This window comes from Acipenser ruthenus, chromosome 1, assembly GCF_902713425.1.
Source record: "Acipenser ruthenus chromosome 1, fAciRut3.2 maternal haplotype, whole genome shotgun sequence".
Classification (NCBI taxonomy): Eukaryota; Metazoa; Chordata; class Actinopteri; order Acipenseriformes; family Acipenseridae; genus Acipenser; species Acipenser ruthenus.
In genome coordinates this window covers 21582615-21605302 of record NC_081189.1, presented here as the reverse complement: position 1 = coordinate 21605302, position 22688 = coordinate 21582615, and the positions used below count along the sequence as shown (strand labels likewise).

The 22688-nt window shown below is 36.6% G+C and overlaps 1 protein-coding gene across 1 annotated transcript; it reads left to right on the top strand.

Annotated features, from left to right (window-relative positions):
* Positions 1 to 7974: 7974 nt before the first annotated feature.
* Positions 7975 to 11222, top strand: LOC131736815 (cryptic protein-like). Its single transcript, XM_059021984.1, has 6 exons — positions 7975 to 8264; positions 8449 to 8498; positions 8690 to 8857; positions 9448 to 9562; positions 9671 to 9780; positions 10578 to 11222. The coding sequence occupies exons 1-6, from the start codon at positions 8242 to 8244 to the stop codon at positions 10676 to 10678; spliced, it is 567 nt and encodes a 188-aa protein (XP_058877967.1). The 5' UTR covers positions 7975 to 8241; the 3' UTR covers positions 10679 to 11222.
* Positions 11223 to 22688: the final 11466 nt, after the last annotated feature.

Here is a 22688-nt window from a genome sequence, read left to right as displayed (position 1 = left end):
CCAGCACCACAGAGATAACACAAACATAAACAAACAAGATAGCTGCTTCTGCATCCAGCCCTCAGAGGATATCACAGACAATTCCAGAGCTTTTTGAGATGTTATAGTAATAAAATAAATAACTTGGATCGCATTATTGAGTTTGGTGATAAAACGAGTGATCAGGAGATGATTTATCGGTATGCACGACTATGACGAGGTATGTGAAAAATACAGCAAACAAGGGGTGGGGTGGGCCTGGAGATGCAGTACTGAGTGTCCTGTTGATATGCAGTGCCTTTTAAACCTGTTTTACTGTAAAAAAAAATACTTTTTAAACAGCGCATCTAAAATAAACTCCGCGTGTGAAAATAAATTGCACCTGACGTGCCTGAGAGGGTTAATCTCGCTACAATGAATCAAATAATACCAGGAAATACACAGAGGGCGATCTCCATTTCCTGGTGTGGGCCAGGCGACTGTAACCTCAGGCTCCTTTCATCTGCCCGTATAGATGGCAGTCAGTACGTTTACATGACAAAGCGTTTTCCGAAAACAAATGTTTTCAGAAAACTGAATCAGATTTTCTTAATACATCACTTTTATGTGTTTACATGATTAACGATAGAGAATCTAATTAGAATTCAGCTGTATACATGGATTGAAGTTTTCAGAAAACGCAGGATATTTCACATGCGAAGTACTGTAGTAGCCCAAGTACGATTTGAACAGAACGGACATTTCTGTGACCGAACGAAGACCAATCCAATAACTCAAGTGCTTTATCGAAGTGTCAGGTCAATGGGCAATCAACCTTTCCAACAGCTCTTCCTGTTCTATATTACCGGTTTCTTTTGCAGACATTATTTTAAATTCTCACGTCATTTTAAAGCGGAAAAAAATTGCTTCAGTATGGGCTATTAACAAATACATACTGACTTTAACAAATGTATTACTTTATCCCTAGCTAGACAAATGGATGCATGCAGACTGACTACAGATTATTATTATTTTCTCAGTTTTCTAAAACCATGTGCAGGAGAAAAGGGTCAAAGTGTGCACATGCGCAGTATGCTATTTCAATATGTTTTCCCAAAAATGTGTTTACATGACTTTTGATATCGGAATTAGTTTTCTGAAAACTTAGTTTTCCGAAAAATATCGGAATTCTTATGGTCACGTAAACGTACTGAAAGAGAAAGTGAGAGTAGCCTAATTGTATCAGTTTCAGACACCTCTTATGAATGTGAATCATGTAGTGATGGATAAGACGTAGAGAGAGAAAACAGGGGTTGTCTCTGTATCAATTCGAACCGTATGCCTCCAGTCCAAATCAGAATGTTCAAACTCGGAGAGAGACTCCGACAACACCAACGCGGACGGACCAGTGGGACAGCAGATGTCCGCGGAGAATCAGCGTCCTGGCGACACGGAATGGTTAATAAAAACCCTTACGTTTAACATAGATTGATACTTAAAATATTTCATATTACCCATAATTATATAGTTATGTCAGTCCTTTTGTTAACAATATTGATACATGGATTATTGATACTAGCAGAATAACCGAACGCTGTGGATTGCTACTGGCATGTATTTAACATATCTCTCTCTATACATATGTACAGTATATTAGGATGTGCAAATCATAATGCAGAGATGTCAAAGGCTACGATTTGGCTGTAGCAGCTACTAGTTTTTGGCAGTACTGCTTCGGCGCTATGTTGAAGGGGTATGTATAATACTACGATTTTTAATAAATAAATATATGATGGATACTCCATGAACGTTTATGAAATATTATTTAAATACTATGTTTTATTGTTGTTTATTTTTTTAATGAATTAATGGTTCGTAATACCGTATTTCACTGACAGTTTATTGTGGCATTGACATACTAAAATCTCTGAGAAACTGCTTAGAAACTGAAACTGCCGCACAAAACTCCAAACAGTTGTTTTTATATTACCGAATTTATATATTACGTCATTATATTGCACATTGTGTTTATAAATACCCTGTGCTTGCACTGTATTTTGTTCTGAAAAAAACTGAAACTAAAAACAAATTACTAGTAGTATACCAGTATTGTTTAATGCAAAACCATATAAACCCTAATTTTATACATGAATATGAAAATATCTGCACCTCCAAATAATAATTGATCTCTGTTTATCACGGGATGGAATGGGATGGGATTTTTTTGGAATGGGATGGGATTTTTTTTTGACAGGACAGGATGGGACAGGAATTAAAAAAAAAAAAAAAGTTATGGGACGGGATGGGACGGGAAAAATTTGGACAGGACAGGATTGGAAATGATGACTCTTTCATGGGATAGGATGGGACAGGATTGGAAATGATGACTCTTTCATGGGATAGGATGGGACAGGATTGGAAATGATGACTCTTTCATGGGATAGGATGGGACAGGATTGGAAATGATGACTCTTTCATGGGATAGGATGGGACAGGATTGGAAATGATGACTCTTTCATGGGATAGGATGGGACAGGATTGGAAATGATGACTCTTTCATGGGATAGGATGGGACAGGATTGGAAATGATTACTCTTTCATGGGATGGGATGGAACAGGAACATTTTTGAGAGGAAAGGATGGGACAGGACTGAAGATTCTCTAGCTATATCTATATAACTATTTTAATTTATGTGTCCTGGTTCTGAGCTTTGGAAATCTGGTCACCTTACCTGTATCTCAAGTAGATTCCTAGGTTTTTTATATAGGTCATTTCTTACTCAAAAAAAGGTGAAAACTCTCATCTTAAATGATATATAATATTTATAATATAAAATATAACACTTGTTTAGAACATTTAAACATTGACATGTGTATTACCATGCTCAAGTGTATTACTATGCTCATAATTCTGTCATCCTATCTATCTACATACAGACGACTTCATCAGAACTACTGCGCACATTAACAACATCAAGGAATATAACGGTATTGAGAAGTAAATATGCAATACAAGCTAAACCAGGGTTTCAGTTATTTGTATTAATCTGGAGGCAATTGTCTCCGATTATCCCATAATGGCAGTCTTGTGGGTTATAATGAAACCACTCTAAATCCGTTTACATGACTTCTGGGCCTGTTTTCTGTAATGATCCTGCAAAACACAACACGGCTTCCAATGGAGAGTAACAGAGAGGTGTTGCTTTTATTAAAATGCAAACAAACTTGTGAATCATTTTCTTTAGAGTCTGCTTTTATGGGGAGTTAGACAGTATGCATTTTAGTTTTGTAACTGTGTGGACACATCCTTAATTAAGGCACTGGAATCCCTGAAAAAGCCAACAGGCTATGTCCCTGTTCTATTCATTAAATCATGTAGAGAGCAGTGTTCTTGGATCATCGACATGCTGAAGTAAAACAAGGAACAGAAAAGGCTTAAAGTTATAAAGAATAACTTGGCATCAGTTGACATTGTGACCCAAACTGTTCAGGAAGCACTGAAGTAAACAGATTTGCAGTAACCCTGAGGGCATTTTTGACAGTTATATGGATTAGGTTCATTCTCAGTGGATTAAAACATGGTACAATATCTGATACATCTGTATTCACGCTACACATAATCAATATTTTAAATTAATCTGTCTGATATCTGATATTCAAACCACTTTTGTTTCTTCTGTGCAGTTTTAAATGAATCTCTTTGTCATTGACTTTCATTAGGATTCCAGATCTGTAAGCTGTATCCTGTGTAGAACACTGTCCACTTCTGATACACAGGAATGTCACAAAGGCCTCCACTTTGGAACCTATTATAGAATCCGGCATGACTTGTATGTCTTTTCTGTCTAAAGCCAGTGTACGATATGGCATCGTCACAGGATTTTTAAATAAAAAATCAAGTATATTGCATAAATACGGTACTGTAATCGAGTTTTTCAGTGTTCAGATAGTTTGTCATTTATAGCTTTTTTACATTAGCTACCTCTATAAACCAGCACACATTATCTGGCATAATTTCTTCTTTTGTAATAAAGACATTAGTTATCTGTGCATTACAGTTGCTGGGGGGTCTGGGTTTTTTTATTCAGCCTTTATTATTATATGAAGACAACAGAGAACTCTGTTTAGAGAATACCCAAAATATAAGCTTGGTAGAAGTGATACAGTAAGAGTTATTAAAACCATGTAAAACCAGTGTATTCATTTGAAGAAACCCTAACAGAGCCATTGGTGGAGGTTGTTGAGTCAAAATGAGTTTAAAATACATCAAACATAAAACTACCTTCACAACTAGCATAACCAGGAATGGCAACACAATACCATTCAAATATCTAGATAAAGAAACACACTGTCTAGTACGGCTTTAGGAACCATGGTAGTAAAATGGGTCATCTGTGTGTTTTGAGATAGAAATTATGAAAATGTACAAATGGGTCATATATAATTTCATTGTAGCTACCATTGCCTCTTTGTATAGAACCATGGAAATGCCATTGTGCTGCCGCTGCTGAAACATTGTCATTGAATAGAATTAGGTAAGGGCACAACATGTCTTTAATGTAAATAATATGTGATTTTTTGTAAAACTGTAAAAGACATTCTGTTAATATGCATTATGTTGTTTAAAGACAGTTTCTCTCATCCTGACTTTCATCATGTACCAAAATGTAGATGTCTAATAGTTTAGTTTTACTTTAAAACAACAGCAAGTATTATGTTCATAGAAGGAATATGAATGTTACATTGTAGGGGTTAATTTAAAATGCAGTTATTACACAAAATTGGGGATAGAATAGAGTGTCATTATTACTTGAAAATAGGATGCCTGACACAATCTAATTCTCCCATCAACCAACTATGCATTTGCTACATATTGCCCAGCTGATTCATTCAATTTCAATCAGATTCAGAATGACTGCATCTTCTCAGTTTTGAATGTGATGTTCACAGAAATATGTATGTATGTATTATTATTATTATTATTATGTTATGTATGTATGTATTATTATTATTATTATTATTATTATTATTATTATTATTATTATTAATAATAATAATAATAATAATAATAATAATAATAATAATAATAAAACTACAGTTTTAATCTCATTATAGTATATATCATTATTGGTAATCTTAGCTCTATTTTAATTACTGTTTATGATTTTGTTTTCCTAATTGACTAAAACAAATTAACAACAGGCAATTAGTGTTTTACAACCTGCTGTAAATTTCATCCAAGGACACAGTAAGTGAAACAATATTTGGTAAATGTGTCTCTTTTTTGTTACATCAAATGTGTGTTAAAATATTGTTAACAAAGTTATTGACTGTAATTAGACAATAAAGAACAAGCAAACATCCCTTCTCTTTTATTACACACAATGCACGGTGGCTAGTTTGGTAGAATAAAATACTGATAACAGTGCTTTTCTTCAGCAGCCCAGGAGGAGGAGGGGGCGTGCTTTTGAGACGAGTCCAGTGAGCTGGCCTGTTCCCCAACTGCTTGATCTAAAGCAGACTTTCTTCTGGTAGATAACTCTATCTCAGCTCCTGATGGTGATTCCAGTGCTGTCTTCTTTCATTCTCACTAACACAAAGTCAGGTTGCTTCTGATATACCCAACCACACTATTCTTTGTTCAGTGCCAGAAAACCAGTTAACAAAATCAACGTAATACATAATAGGTAAAATAGTAACAGTTACCACTCCTGCTATTGCCTGCACAATAGCTGCATAGAGCAGATAACACCCCCTGGCTGATGCACTGTTCAATTAAGCTGCAATGTGTGCAGTACCTCGGCATTTGTTGTTGGTTGTCGCAAAGGTGCATGAGTGGAGACAGCAGACGAGGGACGTCCCGCTACCGCCAAACTAAGGACCCTTCCATAGATGGGAATAGAGATGTGAAAATGTGCGTCCTTTAAGTCCACTGTGGTAAACTGGACAGACTGGAGGATGTGACGGTGTGTGACCATTTGGAACATCCTCTCCCTCAGGAACCCGTTGTGATGTCTCAGGTCTAGGATGGGGTGAAGGCCACTGTCCTTTAGGATGGAGCAAAGACCCGTGAAAATTCGAGTAGAACCCCTCCTCTTGAGAGGTGGGTTCTATGAGGTGAATGGCTTGTTTGAGAAGTAATGTATTTACTTCTTGCCTGAGGGCCAAGACCTGGAGAGGGTCGCTCAAGGATGTAACCATGTCTGAGGTGCAATTGCACCAGTATTGTAGCTGGTGTTGTGAAGGGGTTGATCTGAGGCTGCAAGTCTTCAGGGGCCCTTCTGGGGCTGCTGAGGCTGGAGTGGAGCCTGCTTTGTAAGCTGCCTAGGGTGGCGTTAGAACTGCCTCCCGGAGCGCTGTTGCGCTGGGGCCCCATGTCCGGCATTTCCCCGTCCTTGCAGGCGGCACCGGTTATTAGCTGCCGTTGGAAGCCTGAAGACGATGCCTCAGGTCGCCACGTGGCACAGTGAGGATCGGAACCGTCCGGTTCACAATTTGTGTCACAGGCGGACACCAGCGTCTCATCCTCTCCTACACCGGAGCACAAGAAGGGAGCATCGAGGCCACATCCCGTTCTCTGTGGGAGCGTTGCAGGATCTCCTCCACTGCTGGCCTGAATGTATGGCCAGGGGAGATAGGCGCGCCCAGCAAGGCAGACTTGTCCGTATCCGGGACCCTTGCCTGGGGCAGCCAAAGCTGTGTGCGCACCACTACAAGGCCTGCCAGGCTTTGGCCCAGAGCTTGCCCTTGGAAGCATGACACCAGCAGCAGTGTGCCTGAAACCAAGTGCAGCTCCAAAGCTAGTGTTTCAGGGAGGGGTGCCGATTGTAGAATGCCAATCGCATTGGTCCTGTGAAGCATCCCTCCACAGGACCAATGCACTGAGGGCACTGATGCAGGGAGTGTCTAAGCACTGAGGACGCCGAGGCACCAAGGCTCTGGGGTACAGAGGACGCCGAAGCACCGAGGCAACAAAGCTCTAAGGCACAGAGGCATCGAGGGCACCGATGCTGGGAGCGTCTAAGCACAGAGGGCACTGAAGCACCGAGGCACCAAGGCTCTGGGGTACCGAGACACTGAGGTTGCTGAGGCATGAGGGTACCAAGCACCGAGGGCACAAGCACCAAAGGTACTGGGCTGGGTGTCTAGTCTGGACCATGTGCAGTCACACAACCGGGGCAGCGCATAGCTTGCAGTGGTGTGGAGCTCTGCCTACAGATAGTTTGGTCTGGACTGCGTGTAGTGGCACACCCGGAGCAGCACGTAGCTTACAACAGAGTGGAGCACAGCCTTCAGACAGTAAGAAGTAGAAAAAGAGAGTAAAAAATAACAAAATAAAACCTATTCTTGTCTGTCTATGCACACTTTTAAAAATAATGTCAAGTCCCTGTAATGCAGAGATCCCTTATAAAAGTTTCTCATAGTAAAAGCATAGCAAAGTTTAATAAAGCATTGTGAAAGCATTGGTTGGCATTGTAAAGAATAGTGAGGTTTGGTAAAGAATATAAATAAGCATGGCATACCAGGGTAAACTATTGTAAATGCATAGTATAACTAGGTGAAAGGTGCAAAAAATACTGTGGTAAACGTATAAAGGGGTAGGCAATCTTCCAGTCCTTTTTTTTAGTACTTAATTATTACACTGACACAATTAAATTCCTGACCATGCCCTAAGTACTGTCCTCAATTTATACATGTTGTTCAGTATCACTGCTGGTCGATATCAACATGGTTTTAAATATTCCATCGTTTAAAGTTTCCAAGTAGCGGCAAATAATGTCAACATTGAAGACATTATTTAAATGTAAGTTTAAGTTTGGAACAGCCAGTGGCTTAAGAAAAGTGTTACATTGGTGTCCAACTTTAAGGTGTTTTTTTTTTTTTTACGGTACCCGTAGTATATTTTAAAAACAACAACAAAAATGTGTTTGTAAAACAGTTTTAATAACATCAGCATACATTGCATTTCAGCGCTCATTTGCATTTGAGGTCTCCGTGCAAGATTTCAGGGATCGCTGGTCTGGAGGTGGGGCTCATAGGTGCTAATTGGTTGTCAAAAGCCCATTGACTATGGGCTTGCTGTGATGGTAAAGGTATTAGTTGGTCATTCTTCGACATGAACGAGTTTCAGGAGTGTTCTGCGTTTAGTAGCATCGATTATATCCAGCTGGCGACTCAACATCCATTTCACTTGGAGTTTTCTAATATTTTTACAATTCCGTGAAGATAGTTTTGGATTAAAGTAATTAAATTGGGTCCTCGCTACCAGGCGCTGAGAAGAAAATGCACTGTAAATGCTATTTTGGGTAACGAGACTTTTTTTTTTTTTTTTTTTACTAATAAATAATGTCATTTATAGCTTTTGTAGAGTGAGTAAAGTAAAATAATGCACTTGTCTGTGAGCCAAAATCCACCGATGTATCCATTTTTTTATTATTTATTTATTACTTTTTATAAAGTGTGTTTTAATGAATATTATTTGTTTTTCAGGGTTCTCTTCTCTGTGGTAGTCACATTCCAAGTAATTCATTTTGGACTAGGTACGTATTTTTTTTATTATGCTACCCAGCATGTTTTCAATTGTATGTAATATTATATGTATTTGCAATAATCACTAATTTAGCAGTCTCGATTACATTGGGTGGTGTTCGGTAGTACGTTTCAAAGTTATTTTTATATGCATTAATTTGTATATGTTAATCCCATAACTTTTTTTTTTTTTTTTATGTAGGTTGCATGGGACAGGATTGTGAAGACTCCAGACTGTCTGATTCGTCAAAAAAGCAAACCCCTCAACACGCCGAATTTTTAAAACAGTTCAATGAAATGAATACTCGATCCGAAGTACGGAAAAACGGAGAGTCTGGAGTTGTTTTACCTTTCACTGGCCTTACAGGAAGTACGTTTCGCGTTGTCTTATTCATTTCACATTAGCATTGTGAGTTTATACTGTAGAAGCACATGGGACTGTTCTTAAAATGTATAATCCTAGAAAACAATATCCTTGTGATGTTTGTTTTTAATTCCGATCAATCGTCTGTTGTAAACAAAAGCTGTGATGAACTTTGTGTGGAAAGGTCATAAACTTGACCCAAGATGAACAGCATTTTTTTTTTTTTTTGAAGGCCACATTGTAGCTTTCATTGTACTTTCCTTCTGGTCGTTTTACCTTTCCCGCTGCACAAATAAAACTGACTTAACTGAGCAAACACACCTCCAGGCAGTTAATTTTATTGCCCTTTGATTTGAAGGTTTGGATTTCCAGGGTGAACGGTGGAAAAGTAAATTAAGCAGCCATGCAGTGTATTTGCAATGTAAAGTCATTCTGAATTTAAGTTGTTTATTAATTATTATTCTGCCTGAAATATCCAGTTGGATCTGCTAGTTTATGGCAAATCTCTACACAACCAACTTGCATGTACAGTATTACTATATGTTTGGGAGCTGACATAGGACCCTAACTTTTTTGTTTTTGTTTTTCATTCAAAGGTGCAAAATTAAGCAGAAGCTGTTGTCAAAATGGTGGTACATGTATTCTTGGCAGCTTTTGTGCATGCCCAAAACACTTTACAGGCAGAAGTTGTGAATATGATGAACGTAACAGGTAAATGAGACGGTGGCCATCAAAGATTTCTTGTTTGTATTTCTGGTGCATTATATTACATTTCTTATGTGCAATTTTAACCTTATGTATGTTTTTGTTGTTCAACAGAAACTGTGGTGGTATTCTTCATGGTGAATGGGTACAAAAAGGATGTTCATATTGTCGATGTGGGTTTGGGATACTACACTGTTTCCACCAAGTTTTTCATGACAACTGTGGTAAGTGCATGATATTCTGTATTCATTAATCGTCCTGTTGTAAACTTAGCTTGGGAAAGCATTGTGCCATGTCTTCTTGGTATATGGCGAACCTAAAGTAAGCATTTCCCAAGTCAGGTTTGTGGTTTGGGTGCCAGTAAGCATTGCAATTATAATTTCAGTAGTCCGAAAACCTAGATTAGACATTTGGGATAGTAAATTTGCTAAATCGCTGCATTACCTAAATGTTTAAATCCTCCTTAAGTAGAGTAGTTAATATATAAAATCATATTGAACAAGCATTACAGTTCTAGGTACTTCGGTTCTGACTAAGGCTGTTATCTAACTATAATGGAATACATTAAGTCAATGTGCAATGCTTTTGAAAGTCAATTTTCAGTTAAAGGTTTACTTTTACACTGTTAAACTTTACTTGATAGTGGGCTTGTAGTGTGTTTTTGCATTTATTTAAATTGATTACATTTTACTTTTAATGACAGAACATTTGCATCTTATTTTCATTCATAAGTGCTTGTTATGAATGGAGTATCCTTCTTGATGGTTCAGGAAATATGTACATTTGGAAATGGGGCGTAATGGGTCCCCCATTTCGATCTGAATAGACCTGGATTACTATCATTCACAGCTTTGCCTGCCAGGAGACTGGTAGCCTGGTGACCAGTTATCACTGCTAATGGCTCCGTTTTGTCTTACAAAGAAATATGAAAGAAGCACCCTTTAAAATCTTAAACACAGGTTAACACCACTTGGTTTTCTCATGGTCACTGACAATAAGCATATCCTTCCTTCTGTTTCAGATGAGGATGTGGAAGACTACAGACTCCATTCTGAGGGCTGCAGATTACAGCAATCCGTGTTCATTTTCATGTCTCTCCTTATGCTGACAGTAATTGTATGATTTTAAAGTAGTCTAGTAATTCAGTGCTGAAACTTGACCATCATTTATCATTAGAAAATCAAGATACAATGAAGGTAACCCACAAGGGTCCAATGAAAACGTTAATCTAAAGTGAAAGCAATTTTATAATATTGTAAATGTCTGGTAAATAGTAAAGAGTGAATTCTTCCAGTGGAAGGCCTGCTACTGTAAATGATATGGAATATGCCTTTTATTGTATACATTTTAAAATTGTAAATACTGTATGTTGACACTGTAAATATAACTTGATAAGGATATTAGTCTTATTTTTGGAAGCTCTCAATATTGTGATGTAACATTACTTAGTTGTTGCCTTGGTATGTGTTGTTTAATAGTCTGGAACTTGGTGACATCTAATAGGAATTGTAAGTAGAACTGCTCAGATTGTTACAACTTTGTATTTAAGTAAATCTTTGCAAAACTAAACTCACATTTTTAAACCTGTTATACTGTATTACTGTACTGAAAAGTGATTGGTGTGAGTAGCACAGTGTAGAAGAACGACTCCTGCTCAACATATTAATATGACAGCCTGGGTGTGAGAAATCATGGAATGGTTGGTGAAGCCAAGTTTTAGTTAATATAAGAAAATGGACGGTGAATTTGCAGTGCATGAACTGAAATTGTACCATGCTATATCTGCAACCTGTTACTAATGCTGAAATGTTTGTTTTGAATGGATGGGTGATCCTTGTTTAACATCTCTTGTGCTATCAGTGCTCCTCTCAGACTGGAGCTGCAACATTCTTTTGCAGTTATCTGCAATGAGGCCAGTTTGATAACGGCTTGAATGACCCCCTGATCTTTCATTTTAATTGGTGGCTTGACCCTTGTGCTATTGCCCATATCAAACCTGCTATCTAACACACAATTCAACTGGCTAATAGTTTACTGATTGTCTTTGTGGAAATACTGTTTATTGTGCTGCTTTTAGGCCAATACTGATTTCTTAACTGTGACTTAAATGTGTTTTAAGAGCTAGTTACCCTTTAATAAAAAAGGGAAATGGTCTATAAGATGGTAATCTTGCCTATATGTGAAAGCTAAAAATGAAGGGTGTTTCACTTAAGGGAATGCCCATAGGGTATATTTGCAGGCATTTATTTATTTATTTTTTTCCTTGTGTTGAATTTCATGTAGACCCACATCAGCAATTCTGATCATTTAAGGGCATTTCTTTCTACATTGCATTCATTTTGTTACATGGCACTTGCATAAAGAAAAGAGAACTTAAAATTGTACAAGTGGGCTTAAATAGAATTACATACACATGACAAAATAAGAATGTGACAATGGACAGGTGTTCCACATCTTCATTTCAGAAGTGAGTGTTTCACTTGTAAGCACAATTCCCATACTCTATACCCTTGTCTGACATTATTAAATAACTGAATGGCACTAAATTACCAAGGCAATTTCATTTAGATAGAAGAAAACCAATTTCAAATACACTTTTACTGTTTAGAGATGCAGGGAGTTGTATGAAGCTGCACAGTGTTGATTTTATCTATATTAAGCTAAATCGAAAGGCAATGCTGTGTGTGGTCCGCGTTAAATTGTGTTGCATAGAAAGTTGTGCCAGAGCAAATTGTGCAATAAAGACACAACTGGTTAAACTCTGCTGGGATGACTGCAAATCTTCCAATATCTACACCTAAAGACGTTTACCTAATGCTTATTTGTGGGGCAGTGTCAGACAAAACAAACAAAACACTTTCTTTTTAATTGAAATGTCTGTGTTTCAACTCTTTGTGCAAGCAGAGTGCTCGAATGTGGCATTTCCTGGTGTGGCCCGCTACCCTGCAGTGATCTGTGATGTTCTCCTAAAACCGTTTCCTGTTGTGCCGATTGTATATTTAGTACATAAACTGTAAGACATAGTCAGTCTATTTTGCTGTAACTTCCCACTCCCACTTCTGCTGTTGTTTGTGTTTGATGAAAGAAGACAAGCACACATAGCCCCAGTCTCATTCCCTTTCCAATTCATTATCAATTGGTCTAAGAATTGCTTGAATTGCTTGAATTTCATTCATTTTTACAAATAGCCCGAAAATACTTCTGTTTGAACCTATTTAAGAAACACACAAAACACTCCCATGAATCTGAGTAACCCTGCATTATTTCTGATAATTGACTGGTGTTGCAATTGTTTATGGCAAGGGACTAGCAGCACTTGTAGACTTAATCCCTTTATCATCAAAACATACTTACTGAGGCTTCTGTGCAATTCCTTTGCAACATATTTCAGTGATGGCTGACCACTTCAGTTGTGGGAAACACTTCAATCCTATATTGAGCGAAGACAGTCAGTTGTACCAAGTTGTCTGTTTTGTGTTTGCTACAGAATTGTTTCATTAAAAAGGTTTCATTAAAAGATAATAAACCACATTGCAAAAAAACAAAGACATAATTTCTCTAATGTCGTGAGGATTTCCTTAACTTCTTAGTTTACTTGTTTTTTTAGTTCATCTAAGGATAATGTGAATTAATTAAGAATGACACATAAATCAGATTAAAGAAAAAAAATTAAGAAGCTAAATAAATTACATTTTCTAATTTTATTTGGATAGGGTCTTAGAAGCATGCCTTGTGTCCATCAGACTGCAAAGGCAGTAACTGTCTCCAGCTCCCTGCTGAGAACTGGTTCAGTAGAATAATTAGAAAAACACCGGACACTGCTGGTTAAAACAAGACGATGGTTAGTCATGGAAAGTAAGACATACCTAAGGATAATCTGGATTAAAATGTAAAATGCATGAAGTGGCATTCTGTGATTAATTCAATCTACTCTATTGTTGAACTTTAATCCTACAAACAGATTATTCACATTAAGGCTTTTGGTAGAATAACTGAACCCACAGCAGGTTAACAGGCTGAACTGAATGAAGCACATAGTCTGCATCAGAAAAATAAATACATAAATGAAAGTGAAACAGGTCCGTATCACAGTCCAAGTAAATTATTTATTCTTCTGTGTTAAGGATCTACAGTTTTAGCAGTCAAGTTTTGTGAAATGCAAAATCTTAACAGAGTGTTACACTTTTTCATTTTAGTAGAAGTGCTTTATTTCCAATAAAAAATACTGGTGTTTAATAACGGTTCCAAATATTATTATTTGGTCAGTCCTTCTGTAGTGTCTGGCCTGGTTTGATTATGATTAGTGAATGCCCTGGTCACATCGTAAGCAGTAGTGCCCTCAGAGAGCTGGGACAGGGCTTCTTCATATTGTTTTTCACCAGGAAACACATATAAAGCTGGTATTTTTTTAACATGGCTTATAACAACCTTCTTAAACATTCTTTTGGTAACAACTCCTTAAAATATCATGTTTGTTCTTTTGCTGGTTGGAAAAATACCATTTTCATATCAGCAGTGGAGCCAGTGAGTGATGCTGATGAAATGTATGCACATATGCAGTATGATCATAAACCATAAGATTGGACTTGGACTGTATCTAGGATTAAATCTGAAAGCAGTGGTTGAATATAAATCACATATCAATGACAGATAACTTCTGTTTTTTTTTTATTGAAGCATGCCTTTTTTGTCATATTTTAAAATACTTTAATGACCTCATAATAAGAATGATTTAAAAAAAAAAAGATTTTATGATCTGTAGCAAAACTGTATTTTCAATCATTTATCATTGCCTGCCTGGAGTTTTTAAAATGACAATGCAAAGCCTTGTGATCTGTACAATGATAGTTACAGTATGTGGCTATAGGAAGATCTTTTTGAGCACATATGCTCATCGCGCTAATGCAGATTTAATGGGATTATAAAAATAAAAAAAAAACTTCAAGATCAAGAATGTTTTAAAAAAACTGTTCTTAAAGATCTAGCTGCTAAAATGGAAACATTATTTACGCATGGCCACTAAAAGCTTAAGATTTAAGCACTCACCGTTCTGTTGTTCAATACTGTATTATGAGCTTAGTAAAACATAGTTTGTCTTTACACAGATTCCCGAATATGAATCTGAATCTTCCTTTCCCTCTTTATGTGGGAAATGCATGGAACGGTTCTGTTTTATAGTAGAAGTAATGTGTCATTACAAAGTCATTTCAGCTGCTGCTTCTTTCAATGTGTTTTTAAATGTGTGACTAACTCCAGCTGTTGGCCTGGGGGTGTTCATGTGTAGATGCAGCATCTCTGTGATCTCCACTGTATACATACATAAAATAAATAGTAAATAAAGCATAAATCTATCATTTCAAGATGCTTTCAAGATAGAGTACCCTATTGCCCGCTGTAGTGACAAAAAGAGAAAACATTCTTTGAGCATAATTTGTTTCATTAGTACATTAAGCACTGCCCCTCCTCTGTAGACACTACGGTCCCTCAAGTTTTGCATTGTGGCATATTGGTAAAAAATACAAGAGCTCGCAGTGCCTGCACAGCATTATCTTGTTTGATTAGATAAAGTAGTGGCTGCATCACAAGCCCTGCTATGTCACCCGTTTAGACAAAGATATCTGCACAATGTCCCCCTTTCTTCACTGGTGAGCTTGCAGTCCCGGTTAAGAACATAAGAACATAAGAAAGTTTACAAACGAGAGGATGCCATTCAGCCCATCTTGCTTGTTTGGTTGTTAGTAGCTTATTGATCCCCGAATCTCATCAAGCAGCTTCTTGAAGGATCCCAGGGTGTCAACTTCAACAACATTACTGGGGAGTTGGTTCTATACCCTCACAATTCTCTGTGTAAAAAAGTGCCTCATATTTTCTGTTCTGAATGCCTCTTTATCTAATCTCCATTTGTGTCCCCTGGTCCTTGTTTCTTTTTTCAGGTCAAAAAAGTCCCCTAGGTCGACATTGTCTATACCTTTTAGGATTTTGAATGCTTGAATCAGATCACCGCGTGAAATCATCAATTTCAGTATCTCCCATATGATATTTATAATGCACATTTGTATTGCCTGCGTACAGTACTTTACACTTTTCTCTATTAAATGTCATTTGCCATGTGTCTGCCCAGTTCTGAATGCTGTCTAGATAATTTTGAATGACCTTTGCTGCTGCAACAGTGTTTGCCACTCCTCCTATTTTTGTGTCGTCTGCAAATTTAACAAGTTTGCTTACTATACCAGAATCTAAATCATTAATGTAGATTAGGAATAGCAGAGGACATAATACTGATCCCTGAGGTACACCACTGGTTACCTCGCTCCATTTTGAGGTTTCTCCTCTAATCAGTACTTTCTGTTTTCTACATGTTAACCACTCCCTTCAAGTGTGAGGGATTTTAATTTTCATTACAGCATGAAAATGTCTAACCAGATCAGATAATCTGGTTCCCTCCAGTTTTTGTAATGTCTTATCAGTAACTTTAAACATGCTCAATCATAAAATCTGTATAAAACTACAAATAGAAAGAGCATTTTAATTACACTATTTGTAATCCAGTTTCACCCCACAACTTAGAGTTTGTTTTTCACACTTTTCTGAAGATCATACATTCTGGTATCCTTTCAATATCTCTGTATGTTATAATGAGACATATTGCTCCAGGGCTGACACTGTATAGTCCAGCTGTTTAACCAGCTAGACTGTCGCCCACTTGAGAATACTGCCATTTCTAGTTTTCTCATTAAATATGTTGCAGTGAAACTGTTTACTGGAAGAAAAAAAACTCTGCAGTGTTTGACCACACCATCCAAGAATGGTTGCCCTTTTCTTTACTCATTCAGTGCCCACACTCCACCGTGATGTTGGCATTTACGCCAGGAAACCTCCCACTTTCTCACACTGCCATTTACTCAGAACCCCTAAGTTACAAGAATACGTCTTATTGTTTGCCTATACATTCCATGGCAACTAAAGTTGTCTTGTTATCAGCTGGTAGTTTCTAGAAAGTGATTAGCACTCCCTCTTTAAAACAACAATGTTATTGACTGGGGGGGGGGGGGGGGGGGTTTGATTGGAGCAGTAAATAGAACCAAGTGTGATAAACAAGGTTCTGTTACTAGGTTGCCTTCAGGAACACCTTTTGGAGCTGGAAGCCAGAACATCTAAACAACAGGAAAACAAACTATTTTTAGCAGCTAAGCCAATTCTGCGCTAGATATACCAATATTTCATGCTCTAAATCAATAATAAAAAATACTGTACATGTTTGGCTGAGCATACATTTTCATAACAATTTTCTATATAGCCAGTATATGGTAATCAGTTTGATGATGCATAGCTTCAAATAGTTATCAACTATTTTTGTGCAAAAAACCTTTTAATAACCAAACATTACTGATTTAGACAGCAAAGATTTGTCTTTATCCTCAGGCAATGCATGAGGCAGCACAAAAGACTAAAAGAGCATAACACAGTGTATGTAAATGTTTCTAAATTACAGTTGTTTTTCTTTTTTTTTTGCTCTGGCTTAATGTCAGGAAAGGCTTTAGATAAGAAGATACAAGCTCAGAAAGTACAGCGAATGTCACACATTCTGCCATTTGTTTTAGTTCTGATGTAGAGCCTGAAAAGTGAAAGATGTGGTTCCCTGGAGAGATGCAAAGTGATTGATCAATGTTTCTCACAGATACTTTTCCCCTTTCCCTTCCCCCATCAGACCCCACAGCCAGGTATGAACTTGGAGCACCACATGTAAGGCTACTTCTAGGTTGTGTTAAGTTTTAGCCTACAAAAGTACAACAGTTTAATATAATTGCAGATGAAATGCCAATATTTGCTGTCAACAAGAAGTCTTAGCAAAGCTAAAAGTAACTGCTGTGTTCCATGAATGCTTCTGCTGAACAAGGGGGGGTCTTTTACTTTTATCCTGGGTCAAACAGCTGGAAGCCAGATAAGAATGGAGACACTAGCAAATCTGTAAAGAAGGGATCAATATCTTACTATTGAACTTTTTCAAATGTAACATTTAACGGATTTTATTGAAAGCCCCATGATATGCTGTTAGATTATTACAGCACTGGGATATACTTGAACATTTTTATGTACACCATTGTATTGACCTTTTCTTTCTAAAATACAAAAATCAGGTACTCTTGCTTAAATGTAAATATCAAAGGTGAAAAGCCAAATTAAATATTATTATTATTATTATTATTATTATTATTATTATTATTAATAATAATAATAATAATAATAATAATAATAATAATAATAATAAACAATACTTATGTGAACGATAATTTCCCTATGAACGTCTGTGTTTTATTTCAGAGTAGCAGAGGGCCGAGGAAATCATCCACCCCTTCAAAAATGCCAAATGTACTTTCAATTCTGTTTCTTTGTAATAATACATGTAGTGATCCTGCACCCCCTTGCCCTCCCAAAAACGTTTTAAGAATACAGAACATTAAAATTATTTGTTAAAAAATAAACTTGTTTTACAATTTTTGTTATTCTATTTTCCAATATTTTTCTTAACATTTCGTTTAAAATAAACACTGATAGTTTTGCAATTTCAGTCTGTTGTATCACAATGAATTATGACTAGGGCCCCAGAAAATTCACGACATCACGAATTTCACGGAAATCATGTATTTGAATGCCTACCGCGGAAAAATATGCATTTTATTTTCCTTTCAGTATTTTACATTACTCTTCACCTCTCCTCATGTCATACTTTATCAAGTAGAAGCAGCGCTACAGTAGCTGTACACGGCTCTGGTGTCGCCATGCATTTGGTTACTACGGCAACAAGGTCAAACAAACACCGGCATTGTTATTGGTGAATTCCTCATACTCTGACATTTCTACATAGGGTGCATACCTAAACTCAATGGTAGTTTTCAGCATTGAGTCAACAAAAACGTCACTAAAAGGTCAACATTTGCGGGTATTTAGGAACACTTTGTTGATTAATGGACGTCATGCAGTGGCTGCTGCAGCTGTCTGTGAGGTTTTATGTTGAGAAAAAAATTATAGAAATATCTGACAAAGAAGATGTTATGATGGAAGCTGTGGCTATAATGGCAGCTTACTGATACAAAGCGCAATGCAGAGGAAAAGTGCGCAGCTATGTCCCAGGCTTGGCTTTATTCCGAAATAGATTTCAAGTCGCATTTCGGACATTCTCAGAGCTCAGTGCCGGGGTATATGCTAAAACATAGCTAATTCTCCTTTAATGTTATACAATAAAACTGTTTTACAATAATAATGTCTTATAGTTACTTTTTTTTGCAGTTTGCACAGTTTTATAAATTAAAAACAATGCTTTTGTTTGTTTTTAACATTTACTGTTTTGAAGTCGATCTGCTTTGTAGCACAGTTTGATGCTAGCTATGGGTGCCACCATCATTTTTTTGTTGAGCAGCTCACCAGCTCTTAGAGTCGGTGAGTTTGCTGAGAGTCAGCGTTGAGCCATTATAGCACGTCACTAGTCCTCATCGTTGAAGTTAGGAGCGGTGTTTGGAGGCGTTGCTACTCATCGTTGAGTTTAGGAACGCACCCATTCTACTGGAAATGTGTAGTGTGTATATAGAAAAACACAAAATCTTTGGTTTTGTCAGTTCAGGTTTGCAGTTAACGTTTCTCCTGTGTTTAATATTTTGGGATTAGAGGCAGCAAAATAGGCCATGGGAATTACACGGTCATTTAATTAATATGTCAACGTTTCAAAGGTTTACAAAACTCAAAAATGTTGCTGAATTGTCATCAAGGTTGTTTTTAAAAAATCTATTTTGTCTGCATGTTACTTATTTTTTGCAGACAATGCGGACCAGTTTAAACGACTTGTTTTCAGCAGATGTTAGTTACATTTTTAAAGAATGTTTCAATAGCGACTCCTGTTCCAATGTACATTTTAAAGAGTTGACAGTAGCTAGGCTAAATGTTTAATTGTTTCAGCCTTGGTTTTTGGGTGATGTTCTTCATGAACTATCAATGACAACACATTTTAGGCAACTTGCATCAGTAGAATATAATGTAAATAGAATATGTGTTTTGTGGTGGTTTTTTTTTTTTTTTTTTTTTTTTTAATAAAATGGCGGTTTCGTGACACTGTGAAATTCTTTGTTTTTTATTGTCATTTGTGAATTTCTTTAAAACATACCGTGAATTGTTGATAATATACTGTATGCCGTTTTCATATAAGGCTTGAATTCGAGCATGCGCTCTCGTAATTTATATGTTACAGTCTTATTATGCACACAACTGGGTGTGCGTTATTATTATTATTATTAGTAGTAGTAGTAGTAGTAGTAGTAGTCGTAGTAGTAGTATCACTATTATTGTTATTGTTGTTGTTGTTGTTAGTATTAATATGTATTTATTTATGTACGTATTTATTTATTCATTTCAGTGCTTTGAAAGTTGCTAAATTGATGTCTAGTTTATTTATCCACACAGCAGGGGCAGCACAACTCTTGACATCTTGAGCTTTCCCAGTTGCCATGTGTCACTCCTCCAACAAGCTCCAGGGGGACCACCCTCTTTGAAAGCAGTTCTGTCTCCATGCTCACCAATTCTTTGGCCTCTCTTTTTGAAACAGCCTGCAAATGTGCCGAATACTAGTTGTGGCAAATGCTGACTTAAACTGGGATTGAATCCAGGCTTCCACACGTGAATGTACTGAAGATACACATGAACACTTTCCTACTGTTGTCATAAACAAAAGTTAGTGGTACCTGCTAATGAAGGCAATGGGCTTTTAGGTGTGAGGTATTGTTCCCTATGGTTTCCTATAGTAAAACCTGGTTTGGGTAAACATTTATTTCCTAACACAGCTTGTATCTTTAAACAATCCACCCTAAAGGATTCTAATCTTGTCTGCAATTGTTTTTAATCAAATTGTATCGATTGTCTTGTCTATTTGATTGTATTTACTTAGTCTTTTTTGTTATAAGATGTGTGCTGCTGCTGACAGGATGTCCCTGTAAACACTGTTGCTTGAAATCACAGAGGGTCAACATGTATAAATAAATGAAAAACAATTGAAAATGCCTATAATCTCTATACAAAGAATTATAAAATAATCAGAAAGGTAGGCCGGAGTTTAACATGTGTTATTCCATGTTTCACTTTCTTCCATATTATAATGTTTTTTGTCATTAGAATCATTACACTGTAGATTTTAAGAGATGTACTGTAAGTCAAACATGCGATACAGTGCAGAGGACAGCATGTTTGTTTTCAGTTAATGCATACTGATAAACTGACAGTATTGAACACAAACTATTATATGTCAGATTTATGAAGGCCCTTTACACCAAAGTGCAAAACGAATGCTCAGCTCGTCAGGTTAATTCAAGGACTCAAAAGTATTCTGTCAATATTACAAACAGCACAAAGCAAAAAAAATGCAGTAAAGTTATTTTTTATTATCGATATTTATTATTTTAAAGAACAAGTAAACGATAGTCTCTGATGCTCTTGATGTAATAAACCATGTATATTAAAGTGTCACACATTCTGAAGGCAAGCCGTGTGCAAAAATACTGAAAGTGTTTTAACTATGCAACTTGTCTTCAGAATGTGTGACACTCTAATATGCATGGTTTACTACATCAAGAGCATCGGAGGCTTTCGTTTAATTGCTTAAAAGGCTGGATTTACATATATTTTCATATATAAAGAGTGCACTGTCTTGAGCAGGAATCCATGCATGGAGTTAATAAGAAATGTCATTTTAAATCTGTTAGGCCCAGCTTTAATTCCAGTGAGGCACTCACATATTTAAATCAAATACAAAAAAACATGGTCATTAATGGTTTTCCATGGGTTAGTTAAAAAAAAAATGCATAAGCTGGATGAACAAGCCTGCTTATACACTGAATTAATTACAAAAGAATATAGTTAGAAGTAGCACAGCATTGAATTATCAAAGGTACTTTAAGGCTTTGATATCACTGCCTTTATATTCTTTTTTTTACAAATAATTATTCTTAGACTTCAAAGTACCAGTTTTAGTTTTTAATGTACAATAGAAGGTTCCAGGAGGTAGGTTGTGATCCAGTTTGTATGTCTTTATCTGCAGCCAGTATACCAGTATACTACAACCATACTTCCCGTCTGTCCAGCCATCTGTATTCCATACTGTATCTTAAAAACTGCGTAAGTGATAGAGGCCATGATGACATTGCCTGTTTAAGGCTTTGACTGCAGACAACAGAATACCTGATTCTAGTTAGATGAGCTTAATGACCCTTTTTATCAAGTACAAGTGTAAAGGCACATTTTCTGAAACAAATACAACTATTTTAATGCTATAAACTAGTAAGAAACTACACCTAACAATACAGTTTAACTGCTTCTACTTGCAACAAACTTGTATCTTGATGTGCTCTACCATCAAAATGATTATATTCTATCCTTTGCCCCTTTGTACAAGTAGGCATTAGTCCATTCCCAATAATACCTGTAGAGACACAAACTGTAAAACTAGAAGACACTTAGGGGTTGATTTGATCAACCTATAGCCCTACAAGGGAATCCATCTGGATAGCATAAAGCACTTACTTTTAGTGGCAACCAAGGAGAGGTTGTTAATGCAATCCACTGTGATTCCCCAGTGTTGTAAAATGCTGTGGTTTAACCTGTTAGCATCAATAACTGTATAATATTTTTTAATTTGTGTTGCTGTAATTATTTTATTGTACCCTGTTTTGTGATGACTCTATAGTGATAGGCTGCTGATAAAATCTAGATTGCTGTTGTACTCCGCCAGAGTCATATTCAGGTAAAGATATTTTACAGGTGCCTATAATATCATTTAAAAAAGTGAACAATCTTGCTGAGTTTGCTTGATTCAAGTGTAGAAACAATGGTTATTGAGTCAGTCGCCTCAAGAGGGTATTAGAGTGCTTTATTCTTGATATAAGAGCCCCCAAAGTCTCATACCAAGATAAGTTTGTGTGCAAGCCATTTTCACTATTTTATTTATTTGATTTTTCAAGTAAAAATAACAAAGTAAGCTACTAGAATTAAGTAATACTGTAGATTAAACAAAGAAATAATATTAAATTAAACCCAAAATGAAATATGTATATATATATATATATATATATATATATATATATATATATATATA